Source organism: Equus quagga, chromosome 5 (assembly GCF_021613505.1).
Source record: "Equus quagga isolate Etosha38 chromosome 5, UCLA_HA_Equagga_1.0, whole genome shotgun sequence".
NCBI classification, from domain to species: domain Eukaryota; kingdom Metazoa; phylum Chordata; class Mammalia; order Perissodactyla; family Equidae; genus Equus; species Equus quagga.
In genome coordinates this window covers 48,137,324-48,151,765 of record NC_060271.1, presented here as the reverse complement: position 1 = coordinate 48,151,765, position 14,442 = coordinate 48,137,324, and the positions used below count along the sequence as shown (strand labels likewise).

General features: G+C 53.6%; 1 protein-coding gene across 2 annotated transcripts in view; it reads right to left on the bottom strand.

Moving 5' to 3' along the window:
* NADK (NAD kinase) overlaps positions 1-14,442 on the bottom strand; it is a 24,896-nt gene that overhangs the window by 8,809 nt on the left and 1,645 nt on the right. Inside the window, exons 3-4 of one of the 2 annotated variants that reach the window (XM_046661321.1) lie at positions 5,756-5,974; positions 3,699-3,782 (exon numbers count right to left, since the gene is read on the bottom strand). In XM_046661321.1, the coding sequence (XP_046517277.1) occupies positions 3,699-3,782; positions 5,756-5,934 (263 nt within the window). In that variant the 5' untranslated portion in view covers positions 5,935-5,974. Of the gene's footprint in view, positions 1-3,698; positions 3,783-5,261; positions 5,309-5,755; positions 5,975-14,442 lie in introns of those variants that run through there. The other variant, XM_046661322.1, reaches the window with a different exon arrangement.

Here is a 14,442-nt window from a genome sequence, read left to right as displayed (position 1 = left end):
GGGCTTTGGGGAGAAGAAGGAAAAGAAAAAAAAGATTGGCAACAGATGTTAGCTCGGGTGTCAATCTTTAACAAAAAAAAAAAAAGAGAAGGTCTATTTTTTTAAAGAGTTAGTGGGCTCCTGCCCAAGAAAGACAGCCTCCTAAGTGCCCGTGGTGCCGACCGGTCACTGGTGCTGGTGGGCCGGCGCGAGGAGGCCACCTGCACTGTGGTCTGTGGGCAGCAGGCCCTCACTGACGGGTAGGGGTGTTCTTCTGGAGGCAGGGCCCCCAGCTGTGACCCCGATTCCTGTGTAAGTCACAGGGAATGTCCCAGGCCAGCCTGGAACAAGCCGGGTCTCACATGGTGAACAAGCTCCAAGGAGCAGCCTGCGGACAGGCGGCCACCACGGGTCAGCACATACCTCGGCCAGCACTGACCTCTCAGCCCATCGGGAAACACTTCTTCAAGTGCAGTGCAAGCCAGCAGGAAGGCTTCCCTACCCCACAGACTCCCCGTCTGACACCAGCTCCCACGGTGCGTCGCGGGTGGTGCTTCCCTCCGGGAATGCGGGACAGCCCACTAGCAGCTTTCAGAACCACAACAGAAACCACTAACAAAGGTGGGCAGTGACTCATCTCGCTCTCGCCTGACTATCACTCACCCTTTCCAGGCGCTTCCTCGAGGAGAGGGCTCACTCATAACTCCCTCTATGAGCTTCATCACCCACCCAGGTCACAGCACAGCTCACGAGTGGGGACGGCCGGTCTGTGCACGGCACCTGTCACGCTTTGCCAACGACAGGAGTATAATGCAAACCGGCCCCTCGAACTCTCCGGGCTGTGCATCTGCACCAGGAACCTAATTTCTGCATCCTCAGAACTGAAGGCAAAACAGAATCCTGAAGTGACTTGTCAACGGTTGTGTAAAACAACCAAGTCAAGAGTCTCCTAAAATTAACAATCAAACAAATCGCACTGAATCTTCTTCTTGTTCACACAATCCTCTTGCCTAGTCGCCTACTTAAAACAGAAAGTCCTCAGGATCACCTGAGACACAAAGAGGCCAGACCTGAGACGCTCGCTGTGCTCCTCACTAAGCTGGCCGGCGAGCTCTGCTGCCCTCGGTGCTCAGGACGAGCCCTGTCCAGCACTCCGGGTGCCGTGACCCGTCCCAGCCGCACGGGAACTGGCACAGGGTCGTGGGACTGGCTGGGTCCTGTGGGAGTTGTTCTCAGTCTACAGTCAGGTGGAGGGGCGTGCAATCCCCAAATCTCGTCCCTCTGCTCGGCCACGGGCCTCGGAGGGAGTGTAGGCGGCTGGCAGTCCTCTACCCAGGTCAGTGGGCGTCTGACGCACGGCTGAGGCAGCCCGTGAAGCCCCTCCCCGTCGACCCACGCAGGCACCGCCCACCCCCTCCAGCCCTGGGCTTGGCCGCACCCAGCCAGGGCCACTGTACTGCACAGGCCTAGGTGCCAATCGGTCACTCAACTTCCTGCTGGGTCACCCACAAAGTACATGCTGACCCTTCCCTGGCGCATAGGCTGTGGATGCGGACAGGAGAGCAGGGCTGCCTGAGAGCAGGGCTGCCGGACAGCTTAGAAGGTGACCCATCGGAACATTTGCCATCTTGTAAGGCAAAGGCAATCACACGTTGGCAATTCCATGCGTTTCAACGTAAGAGAAAACACACACTCATGATGAAATTTCAGACAATAAAGTAGGAAGCAACAGTCCCTCGTAATCAACCCTTCTATAATATTTTATTTCTGAATGCCAGGGAAAAAGCCAGGTTAGTACCTATGAAGCCCTGCCCCACCCAGCTACAGTGCTGGGAAGGAGGGCGGGTGCAAGGTAGAGAAACGGAGTCCTGTCCCCTCAGAGATGACAGCCCACCAGACAGTGCTGGACATGGGCCAAGGAAGGCCAGAGAAAGCCGCTTACTTCTCAACCTTGACCTGCAGCCCTGGGGACACTCCTAGGACACTTGCCCTCTGTCTGGGGCACCTCACCGTGAACAACCCCGCCTTGACCCCGGGGAGCAGCTCAGATGCCGCCCTGAGCCCCCACCTGAGGCTCACGAGGCCGAAACACACACGCAACTCGGACGGTGACTGTGGGCTTGGCCAGGACTGAGTGATGGCTAATTAAGGCTGGACGGTGGGAGGCCACTCAGGTGGCACTTAAGTCGAGATACGAGTAACAAGGAGCAAGCAGCTCTGCCAAGACCAGGAAATGCAGGGTGAGGCCCTCAGGCGGTTGGGGGAAGGCTAGGGCAGGGCCAGTCTATAGTCAGAGCAAACAGGAAGGCGCTGGGTGTGGGGAGAGGGTGAGGCGGGAGCTGGCAGCGGGCAGCTAGGGCTCTGGGTCTGGAGGTACCTGGGTGGGCTAGGTCACCAATGTAGCTGCTGTGCAGAGAGCGGACTGTGGGGGCATGAGAGGGGCCACGGCAGACGGGTGGGAGTCGGACGAGGACGGGATGGGAGCAAAGGCGGGATCAGACCTGCCCCGCGTGTGGCAGCAGCGACCAGACAGCCACAGACGGTGCCTGAAACGAACAGGGGCGCTCGCCCAGAGGGCCTAGTGCCCAGTGGCCCTCAGCGTCTGCAGGAAGTGGGCAGTCACAGGCCCCACACACCACGCACTTCACAGTGGGCACCCTGAGGTGGCAGCACGGGCGCCGTCGCCATCCCCTGGGCCCACCACCTCGCACCCGTTCAGAGGGTTGCACCTGCAGCCTGGGGCCCCAACTACTGGGGTATGCCGTGAGATTTGGGGTGGACAGCTGCACTGAGCAGTTCACAGGAAGGAAGGCTCTCAGACGGTTAGTCGCAGGAGCACAGTTGAGGCCACAGCGTTCACCCCCTGCAGAACGTGAACTCCCATGGCTGCCCATGAAGGAGGGGACCCTGTCGGGGGGCTGCACACAAAGGCCTGAAGGGAGAGCGCAGACCGCCTGCAGGGGTGGTGAGCGTCCACCAGGGACAAGGCACAATACTCAGAGTGGAGATGGAATCCTGATTCCTTAACATAAAACACTAATGTCAGATAAGTCATATTCGTGTGTCTTTGCAAAGACATAAACCACAGCCAGACCCCACACAGCCCATGAATGAAGCTTTCACTCCTTTGGAACCATCAAATACTAGATAGAAGAGGCCAGACTGACGGAGAGGTATTCAAGAGTCCAGCGAAATAATCCTAATTGCTTAGTTTTTAAACAGTCTCTCATCTGTGCACCTCACCAGGAGTCCAAGGCCACGCTCCCCTCGGGCTGACGCCGCTGCTGCCAAAACACAGAGCTTTTAAAGCTGCACTCACAAGGCGGGCTCTCTTTCAAACAAGTAAACTCAGGTTTTCAAAAAAGCCAATTAACGTCTCTGTATTTCAAGAATAATTAAAGGAGAAACATACTGGACCCACCAAATGTGTTAGCATGAAATACATCAGTTCCCCTCCTAGAGTTTTTACTGTAAAAACAAAAGAGTAACTCTAAACATCTTAGGGGAAGCCCACTTGACCTGCTGCGCGCATGGAGCGGACCCCGGCCCGTCCCCCGTCCACGTTCTAGAAGGTATGGGAGACCCTGCACTCAACGAGAGTTGGTGAAGGTGCCTCCCAGCTTTTGCTGACCGACACGTACGTTAACACGCACCCTCTCACTCTGAGGTCAGCACCTTCCGCGCCACAGCAACACAGTCCCGGACACCCCGCTACTCACATGATGGTCTGGGGGTTCTGCAGCACGCAGGCCTTTGGTCCAAAAGTGGTCACCGGGCACGGCCCGTGCAGGGAGCGGGTCCTCCTGTGGGGAAAGGCACAGAGTGGTGACATCAGTTGCCCCAAGAGCACACGTATGGACAGACACAGGTACAGACTGTGCAGACTCCCGGAAACACTTCTACTCCCAATGACATTAACTCTGTCATTTGCCCCGTCCACGAGATGGTCCCAGGAGACTCCGCCCTGGCCTGCAGAGCTGCATCCAAGGCCACACTGCCTGTGTAGCAACAGCAGTGAGAGAGACACAGAGGCACGCCCAGAAATGACCCTGAGGACAAAGACCCCAAACCAGCACAGGTGCCCAGGCCCCCCCAGAACAACAGAATGTAACCTCTGGGGACAGGCCTGGGAATCTGAATTTGTGCAGTGTCTGTTGGCAATTCTATCTGAGGACCAGTCCTTGAGTTTATTCTTGGGAATCAAGACCTTAGAAACCATCCCAAAGTGATCTGGATTAAAATTCTAACAAAAATGCTCATCCTGAGTTGTACTGTCAATAAAAAAAATACTACTTAAATGATCCAACTTTCTCAGTAATTTAAAAGTCGCTCAGCCACAGTCAAATCATTTGCGCAGAGGGTGCCGCGGCCAGCACGCATCCTGGGGACGACATCACTTGGCTGCCCTCCCTCTCAACCTGGGGGTCCAGCCCCGGCCCCAGCAAGGGGCCGGGGGAGCAAAGAGGACACCCCCACAGAGACAGGGCTGTGGGACGTGTTCACCCTACACAGAACACTAGCTTCCAACAGCCTCATGGTCCCTTTCTGGACCAAAAATACTGTCACAAAGACAGCAGACGGAGCTGGCTAGCTTGCTTTCATCTTTACCCATCTTATGGGTGGACAAGGCCTTCCAACTGCAGCACAGACAAAACAGATTTCCTACTGTCTCACGAAGGGCACCCGACCATGAGAGAGAGTCATGCCATCTGGACGTAGGCTGTGCCTCCCTGGCCCTTGAGAGCACGCAAAGATTTCTGGAAATGCTGTCCACAGGAGGTTTTCCTGAGGCGCATTTACACCTAATCTCTGCTCCTTAAGAACTGGCCGTGACTGGGCACATTCCTCCCTCTCTCCCCGGCCAACACCCACACGCAGAGGCCACCTCTGACCTGCTGCCGCCACACCAGGTTCAATGTCCTCTGAAACAGAAAGGGTGTGTACGCCAAACCCACAAAACCAGACCCCAAAGCAGGGCTGCCGGGGGAACGCAGTCAGCACACTAAAGCAGCAGCAGGTCACCTGGAAACTCAGCACGACGACACAGGTGAGGGAAGCTGCCGGTCCCGGCAGACCCTGCGGCTGCCTCTCCCACACGTGGGTCAGAGCCTTCTAGACAGAAAGCTGTGCTGGCACTGTGGCCCTGCCCCACTGCCCACCAAGGGCACCACTGCACCTTGCCTGACAGAACCACGTGCTTTTCCCCAAAAGCCCCTGCCTTTCACAGATGACCCTTGCTTGAGAGGCGAGGCCGGCTCTCGCAGCTGCCACCTGAAACTCACCGCGTTGACGGTTCCCAAAACCAGAGCAACATCCGCAGGGGCCATCACAGTGCTCTGCCCGGCAGGCCGCTTCACGCAAAGCTCCCAGGCTGTTGCTCAAGCACATTGCGCAAGAATGCGTACCTCCAGCTCGCCAGAGAGGGCTCGGGCAGGCCAGGGCGCTTGCCCACACCTTGCGGCCTCCACCAGCCCCAGCGATGACCAGCACCTTCAGCACCACCCACACACCTCACACTCGCAGGTCTGTGAGGGCACAGCTGACGGGCAAAGAAAAGGAAAAGCAGCCGTGGGTGCCCTCTGGGAAGACGTGCCAGAGCGTGCTTGTCCCCTGCTCTGGGGACTCAGAAAGCCCGTCCCACTCCACTTTCTGAGGAGACATCACATTAATCAGTATTTATACGCACCCGTATAGACTACTTAAAAGAACCTTTTGTGGCAGTTTTATTAAGTCAGATCAGGAAATCAGAGAGAGGGGGCAGGGAGGGGCCTTGTACCTGAACTCCTTGGTGCTTGCCGGGGCGGGCGCGGCAGACAGGCTGCGGGACTTGGCGCGCCCCCGCATGGGGTGGCTGAGCCCCCAGTCCTCGTCCCCATGACACGCGGAGCAGCGGTACGAGGCTGCATCTGCACTCAGCTCCTTACTCATGTTGACTTTCTCTTGTTCCACTTCCATAGTCGATAAACGAGGACTTTGGTCCGAAAAACGCTGATGCCTTAATTTAATAAAATAAATAAAGTAAGTAAATACACATGTACAAAGTAATGTATACACACATATATACACCCATTCTATCCAGGGGAATAACGGTTGAAGTCCAATTTACCAAAGGACTTTGAAAATAGTCTGTTTCCATCATAAAGATACTTAAGAACTCAGGAATCTACCTGTGTTTTTTCACAAATCTAGAAGAGCTAAAAGCCAAAAAACAAGAACAAGCTGCGGAGCGGGTGCTACGGCCCGTCCCTCACACACCACGCGAAGGCTCCGCGGCGAGGGGAGCACGGCGTGCTGATGGGGAGTCAAAGGCGGGCGGCTGTGAACACCTCTCACTCCAGAAAAGCCGGGTCAACAGAATCAGTGAGACTGACCCACAGGCACATTCAACTCCAGCCCTGCAAACAGAGCCTGCACTTCTAGTCCAGCACCAGCGAACATTTACCAAAACTGACCTTGTTTGTTTGCTTGTTTTTTTGAGGAAGATCAGCCCTGAGCTAACATCTGCCAATCCTCCTCTTTTTTCTGAGGAAGACTGGCCCTGAGCTAACATCTGTGCCCCCCTTCCTCTACCTTCTACACAGGACGCCTGCCACAACACGGCTTGACAAGGCCACACCCAGGTAGGTCCGCACCCAGGATCTGAACTGGCGAACCCCGGGCCACCAGAGCGGAACGTGGGAACTCAATCGCTGTGCCATCAGGCCAGCCCCCAAAACTGACCTATTTTAAGCCTCAAAAAAACCTTCAACTTCCAAAAATTAGCAAAGGTAGAGAACCTGATTTCCGACCACAATACCATAACACAGGAAAAGACAAAAGGAGAAGCAAAACCAAACCCTCCAACCACTCAGGACACCTCAACTTCCTCCTGACCCACTTGCGGCCTGACTTATGGCCCATGGCGCGCGGAAAAGAAAGGAAAAGAACTACCTGAACGTGGAGCCAAAGTTTCTGCCAGCCCGTCAGGCTGCACGGAAGGTCCTGAGAACAGAGTGATGAGCTGAGATTTAACTCAAGTAGAGGTAGAAAAGGAAAAAACAAGCCTAAGAAAGGCACAGAGGAGACAAAATAGAGGCAAAAGCCAACATGTGAGAGACAGACAAAGAAAACCAGAGTCTGGAGAAAGAGCACAGGGAGTAAACTAGCTTAGATCAAAGGACGAAAAGAATGACACTAACTGGAAAACCTGGATCAAAAGGTAATTTTCTAAGAAAACTGCTGAGAGGGGGAGGGGGAGGGGCCAAGCAAGAGACAGGGAGAGGGAGGGAGGGAGGGAGACAGGGTTGACAACTGCCCGAGTGGATCAATATCGTCCTAGCTTGAGAAACACTGATGTTTTACAAATACATGAAAAATTCAATGAAAACCAGAACCTACAAAAACACGTCTGATATAACTACTCCTATTTGATACTTGGAGGCCAAAGCCAGTGCAATAAGGCAAGAAGATGCAATAAAGACAGAGGAGGAACAGGTGAAACTGTACGTGTAGAGGACACGATTTTCAGTAGAAAATCATAAGGAATCTACAAAAAACCAACCACATCTAATCAGCAAGTTTATCAGCAAGGCTGCAGGAGACAAAATTCAACACATGGGCAAAAGATCTCAACTTTGGGCAACTTCCCTAAAGATATATGGATTGCAAATAAGCATGAAAAGATGCCCAACATCCTTAGTCATCAAGGAATTGCAAATTCCTGACACCCTACCAGAAGGGCTAACATGTAGGAAAACTGACCACAGCAAGTATGGGCAAGGCCACGGCGACCGGAAGCCTCCTGCACCGCGACTGGGAAGGGACCCGACAACCAGTTTGGGAAATAGTCCAGCAGTTTCTTAAAATGTTAACACATACCTGCCATGTGCCCAGGTGGTCACCCCAGAGAAACCAGAATGCGCGTCTGCACACACTTGTCTGCGAAACTCGAGCTGTGCTCCCCCAGACCTGGAGACAGCCCTTCACTCAGACCTCCGCTCAACGTCACCTCCTCAAGAGGACACAGGTGCCACCCGCCTGTCACCCTCCGTCCAGCACCACTTGCCCTTGTGTCACTCTTTCATGCATGGTCTGTCCCTCGTGTCCCAGAAAAGGAGCTACCAAAACTTGGTTTTGCTCAATCCAGGTGCTCAGTGCCTGAAAAGTGCCCCACTGAATTCACAGGGTTATCACTGGCTTGGGGCGATGACGAGCAGGCAGCCACGCGTTCAAGGCCGGAGCCCAGGGGACCAGCTGGCGTGGGCCCAGTCAGCCCACGGTGAACACGTACAGCCATGGAACTGGAGGGCTCCCCACAACGTGGGCCACGCCCCCATTCAGCAGCCAAACAGAAGGGATCTGGAAAGAATTCTGGGGGAAATGGAAAAGAGTGAGGTCAAGAGTGCAAGAGCAGCAAGGTGTGAGGATGGAGACCAGGGGGTGGTAGCCGGTGCCCAGAGGGAGGACAGAGACCACTGGTCAAGGAGGGGCCCCCGTGATTAAGTGTGTGATGGCAGAGAACAGAGAGGCTGTGCAGCGCTCCAAAAGGCAGCAGGGTAACCTGGTAAGAGACACAAGAAGGCAGATTTTGGCTTAATATATGAAAAAACTAAACAGACATGTTTAACTCCTTATTCCATCAAGAACGGTGCAAAAGAAAAAATAACAGCCAACCTCACTGAGCAGCTTCTCTGCTCCCGGCACTGCCCTGACTGCTTCTCTGCACCATCCACTTAGTCCTCACAAGGGTCCTAGGAGAGCAACACCAGACAGGGAAATTGGAACTATCAAATGTGAACTCACAACTTTAAAAGGAAATATTGTTAAAAAACTAGTTTTGAGCTGTTACTAAGAGGCCTTGCAGCAGCCTCAGGCTGCCACCTTGAAAAGTAAACCAACTACTCTCCTCTGACCTGCAGAGCCGGAGCAAGGCTGCCGGAGCAAGGCTGCCGGAGATGGCGTCCTGGACTGAGAACAACCTGTTGCCAAAAAAGGGCAAAGGAGGGGCTTAAAGGACCCTGTCAGCCAAGCTATAAGCATGCAAGCCTCAAAAAGAAAACACTTACAAATACCGGAACAAATGATGGCTGAGAAGAGAGAGTCCACAGAGGAGAAGTTGACAAATCACATAAAAAATAGCTGTGATACAAACCAGGGTGAAGATAACGAGAGATGTTTAGTTTCCAACTCAACAGGAGGAAAATGTCACCAGACAAGGTGTGCTGCCCCTCGGGGACAGCGGCTTCCCTCTTTCTGTGCAGGAAGGAGGCGCAGGGACAGGGGAAGCAGGCTGAGCTGCAGCAACGTGGGCACTTACCTAGACCAGGACGGCCCACGAGGAGCAGAACCACGGCCCATCACAGGCCCAGCACCCACCCTGCCAGGCCCTGTCCGGGCACTGGACATCCCGATTCACCCTCACAGCAAGCCGCGAGGGCAACGTCTAAGAGACCGGAGCCCAGGACCACAAGCTAGGACGGGGCAGAGCTGCCACCTGGGCCACAGATCCTAGGCCCCTACTCACAACCACAGTGGACACAGACACAGCAGGGAGGCCCAACGAGGGTCCCAGGGCATGAGCCGCAGGCGAACCGATGACTTGACCCCTTCTACACTAAAATAAGGTTCCATCAGGGCATGCTTCAGGCCCCAGGAATGCGGAAGACCGATGGGTGATAATCACAGGCAATGGTCCCAAATCTCTGGCCAAAGCAACCTGGAGACCACCCTCAGGGCACCACCCTCAGGGCACCACCCTTGGGGCGGCACGCAGCTGAGACCCACTGTGAGGAAGGCCTGCCTTCAGAAGTCCCACGAAGGCAGAGAAGCTTCAGAAATAATATTAACAAAAGAATGAAAATGGCTCCTCGTGGGGCTCCACGGCACAGTCACTCAGGGACACTCGTGGGTCCTACGTGGTCACCACACTGAATCTGTGGCCAGAGCCGGGCAGCTGATGCTGTAATCCTAGGAGGACGTGGAAAGCTCTATCCCTCCAAGAAGGGGCAGAAATGACCATCTAGTAAGATTCCTACAACCCTGAGGAGACAAGGAAAGGAATGAACTAAACCTATGATGCTGAAATTTTCAATAGGCTTATAATTAGCTTTGTAATTATTGGCTTTTTATGTCTTCTGTTTGATGTTAATGGGTAACATATTCAAACAAATCATTCCATGTAATTCTTATTTAAATGGTTGAGGGGCATTTGTTACATCTGCAATCAACGCTAAAAGTTTAATTTCTAGGTTTTGTTTATTACTTAAGAAGTCAAATAAATTTGGCATTGCACAAAAAGTAGCACTAAGGGCAGGTTCCCATGGACCGAGGTCCTCTGGAAGGACAGCCACCCCCTCCCACCCCCACCCAACACACTCTGCAGAGGCCTTTCGAGCTGCACTGACCAGCCCAAAATCACCTTCCAGCTCCTCAGCTCTTCCTGGGAAAAGTACAGGAACGTAATTTATACTACAACCAGATATGCAGGTGACACTGTCTCAGCTTCTACTTGTAGTTTAAGAATTGTATTACACTAAGTCTTAGGCTAATATTTTTATTGTATCCAAAGTATCCTTAATACAGACACAACACATGTTTAAAAAGGATAAATCCATCCCCAGGCAAGGTTATTCCAGGATAGAAAGGCTGGCTCAGCCACTGTAGTCCAACGTGTCAACAGGGTAAAGGAAAAAACCACTAGTTATACGAACAGATGTACAAAAAAGTATCTGACAAAATTCCACACCCATTCATGACAAACACTCTCAGCAACGAGGAACAGAGTAGAACTCTGTCAACTTGATAAAGAGCGTCTACAAACCTACAGTTAACATCATACTTACTGGCGAAAAAATGAATGCCTTCCCCTAAGCCTGGGAACAAGGCCAGGATACCTGCTGTCACCACCCTCACCCAACAGAGCACTGGCGGGGCTGGCCAGCGCAATCAGGCAAAAAAGATGCAGACAATCAAAAACCCAGCGTCACTTACAATCACTTAAAAATATTCAGATACACATCTAACAAAACATGTAGAGGACCTAGATGCTGAAAATCATAAAACACTGCTGAAAGAAAGCAAAGATTTCCTTCTACACAAATGGCAAGACACACCTCTGCTCACGGACTGGGCGACTCAACACAGTACAGACGTCAGTGCTCCCAAAACCGATCTGCAGGGTTAACTCAGTTTCTGCAAAGACCCCAGCAAGGTTCTTTTGTAGATGTAGACAAGCTTACTCTAAAGGTTATTTGGAAAGGAAAAGGTACTAGCAGAGCTAAAACAATTTTCAGAAAGAAGAGTCGCTCTCTCTGATTGAGGACTTACTCACCATCATCAGGACTGTGCTGCATTTGGCGGAAGACGACGGCCAAACGGATCAATGGAACAGAAAAGAGAACCCAGAGACAGAACCACACAAACATACTCAAGTGATTTTGACAAGATGCACAAGCAATTCCATGGAGGAGCTGGAGTGATCAGACATCCACAGGCAAAAAAAGTGAGCCTCAACCTAAATTTCACATCTTCAACAAAAACTAACTCAAAATGGATCAAACTGGACTATGATAAGTGTAAAACATAAACTACAAGACCTTCCTAAGAAAACACAGGAGATAGTTTTTGGGACCTGGGGCTAAAGAGAATTGTTTATACATGATATAAAAAGCACAGTCCATAAAAGGTAAAAAAAATTGATAAACTGGACTTCATTAAAATTAGAAACTTGCTCTGTGGAAGACCTTGTTAAGACGATAAAAAAACAAGCTGCAGACTGGGAGAAAATATCTGCAAACTAGGTATCCAACAGAGGATTTGCATCTAGAATATATAAAGAAATCTCAAAACCAACAATAAACCCAAAGGGATGAACAGACCAAAGAGGATGTAGGCATGGTACACAAGCCTGTGAAAAGACCCTCCACATCACCAGCCACTGGGAATCGCAAATGAAAACCAGCTTGGGGTACCACTACACACCCACCAGACCGGCCAAATAACTACAAGCTGGAGAGGGTGCACAGAAAGACCATCACAGCCTGCTGTGGGAACATCAAAGGGAGGCACTCTGGAAAAGAGCGTGGCAGTTTCTTATAAAAACTAAATATACAACCCAGTAGCTGCACCTTGGCATTTATCCCAGAGAAATAAAAACTTACGTTCACATAAAAACATGCACAGGAACGCTCACAGCAGCTTTATTTGCAATAGCCAGACCCTGCAGACAGCCCAATGTCTTCCAGCTGGTGAAGAGTTAAACAGATCGTGGTGCATCCCAACAATAAAACACGACTGGGCCTCCCAAGGGAAGGCGTACTGACACCTGTGACAGTTTGCATGGATCTCAGGGGCTGAGTTTGAAGAGCCTGTCTCCAGGGGTCACATACTGAATAATCCCACTTACACAACCTTCTCGAAATGACAAAATCAGAGAGAGAAGGAGAACAGATGAGCAGTCGCCAGGGAGTCTGAACGGGGCCTGGGGGAGCTCCGCGGTGAGATGGAGCGGTTCTGAGCCTGGATTGTGGCGGTGGTTACAGAAATGTACACACAAGGTAGGCTGCACAGAATCTACACATCTAAAAACGGGTGGAATCTCCATAAGGAGTGTAGTGTAGTTAACGGTATTTGTCCAGTCCAATTTCCTGGTAATATTATGGTGCCATCGACATGTAAGCTAACACCGGGAGAGGCACAGGGGTCTCTCTGTGCTATTTTCACAAGTTCCTGTGAGTGAGTCTGTAATTATCTCAAAACAAAGAGTAAATTTAAAAAAGGATAAACCAATCAAAACCACAAAAGGCAAATGTATTTAAAAATCATTATTACACAGATCTAGAAGCTGTTAAAACACACTTGCCAAGACTAACTTGGTGACTAACAAGTAAACTAGTCTATAAAATAGTCGTATTAAACATTAAAACCAGCTTTTAAAATTTATCTCACATTTAACTCAACTTTAGCATGTTAACTGTTCCAAAGGATGAAATTCCAATTCCGTCCAAGTTCCTCACACAGACAACCTGAGTTTAAAAGACAACTCTGCACTGGGAAGTTTCAGGAAAAGGGCTAGAGCAGAACAGCAGAGCGTCTGTGGGTAAAGAACACAGAGCGATGGGGAGAGACACTGCCGGGCGAAAACAGAGCACACGGGGCACTGCAGGAGCCACACGCGCCGCTGTGAACATGACCCCAACACACATCTGTCGAAATACTCAACAAAAAAGGAAAGTTTATTTGCAGACAGACACGGGAAAACGTTCCTCCGCACTGACATGAGTCGGGGAGAAGTGCCCGTGCGCTCGCCTGCCTCGCTTCCCCAGCAAATGACGCCGGGGCTGCAGAGATGCCACCAACCCGGGCATCACACTGGTGGCGGACGAACCGAGAAAGCCCTTCTGGATGGTTCTGTGGCGACAGGAACCAACAGCCTGACCGCTGAACAGGACAGAGATCCGAAGGGGGCTTTTCAGCGCGCGGCTGCCCGTTCCTGGGGCCGGCGAGGACAGGGGTCTGCACAGCTCTGGACGAGCCCAGGCGCTGCCCTCCCGCCCCCCCGGGCCACCTTCGCCGGTCCCTCTGAACAGGTGTCCCCGTGCCTTGAACCCAGGAGGGCGGCAGCCGCGGGCGGGGACACACGGAGAGGGGAAGCCCCCCAGCCAGCGCGCGGGGACGGAGTCCTGGCGTCAGAGGCGGACCCCCGGCGGGACGGAGAGGCCCGCGGGCAGAAGCGCCCCAGGCACCGCCCGGCCGGCGTCGGGAAGCTCCTCGGGCCGCCGGACGGCCGCCTCCAGCAGTCGCGATTTGAGGTCACAAAGACGTGGGGCCTCAGCTCCCACGAAACACCTCCTGCCTCTTCCTTCTGCAAGTTAGGGATTCCGCTCCTTCTCAAGAGCTAACTGGACGCGCTGAGACCGACCGCCGCTCCCCGCTCCTCGTCAGGTCAGCCCCACCCCGGAGAACCCCGGTGGGGACCCCCAGCCCTGCGCGGACCCCGTGCCGCCCTCAGCAAGCGCGCGCGGCGGGCGCTGCGCGGTCACCCGGCCGGAGAGGCCGCACAAGGACGCCGGGCCCGCCCGGGCGCAGGTCCTCGGGGCCCTGGCCGGTGCCGGGCCGCCCGGAGGGCAGGACTGCGGGACTCGAGCCAGGGGCCGGGGGCGCCGCCCGGAGCGAAGGACGCCAGCCCCAGCGTCTGGCCCGTCCTCGCGAACCCAGGCGCCGGAGCGATCCCGACCCACGCGCCCGGCGCGGCCGTCGGCAGGTCACGTGTGCGTCCTAAGCGAAGGGACCAGCCCTCGAGGACCCGCCCTCGGAGGCACAGCCAGATCGCGAACTCGGGCCGCCCAGGAGCGCCCGGGGGTCAGGGGTCAGCTCAGGCCGCGGCCCACGTCGCAGAGACGCCGCATTCCCCGGCCCCTCACGACCCCGACCCCCGCGACCCCAGGCGGCGGCGACCCCGGGCGGGCGGCCGGGCCGAGCGGCCGC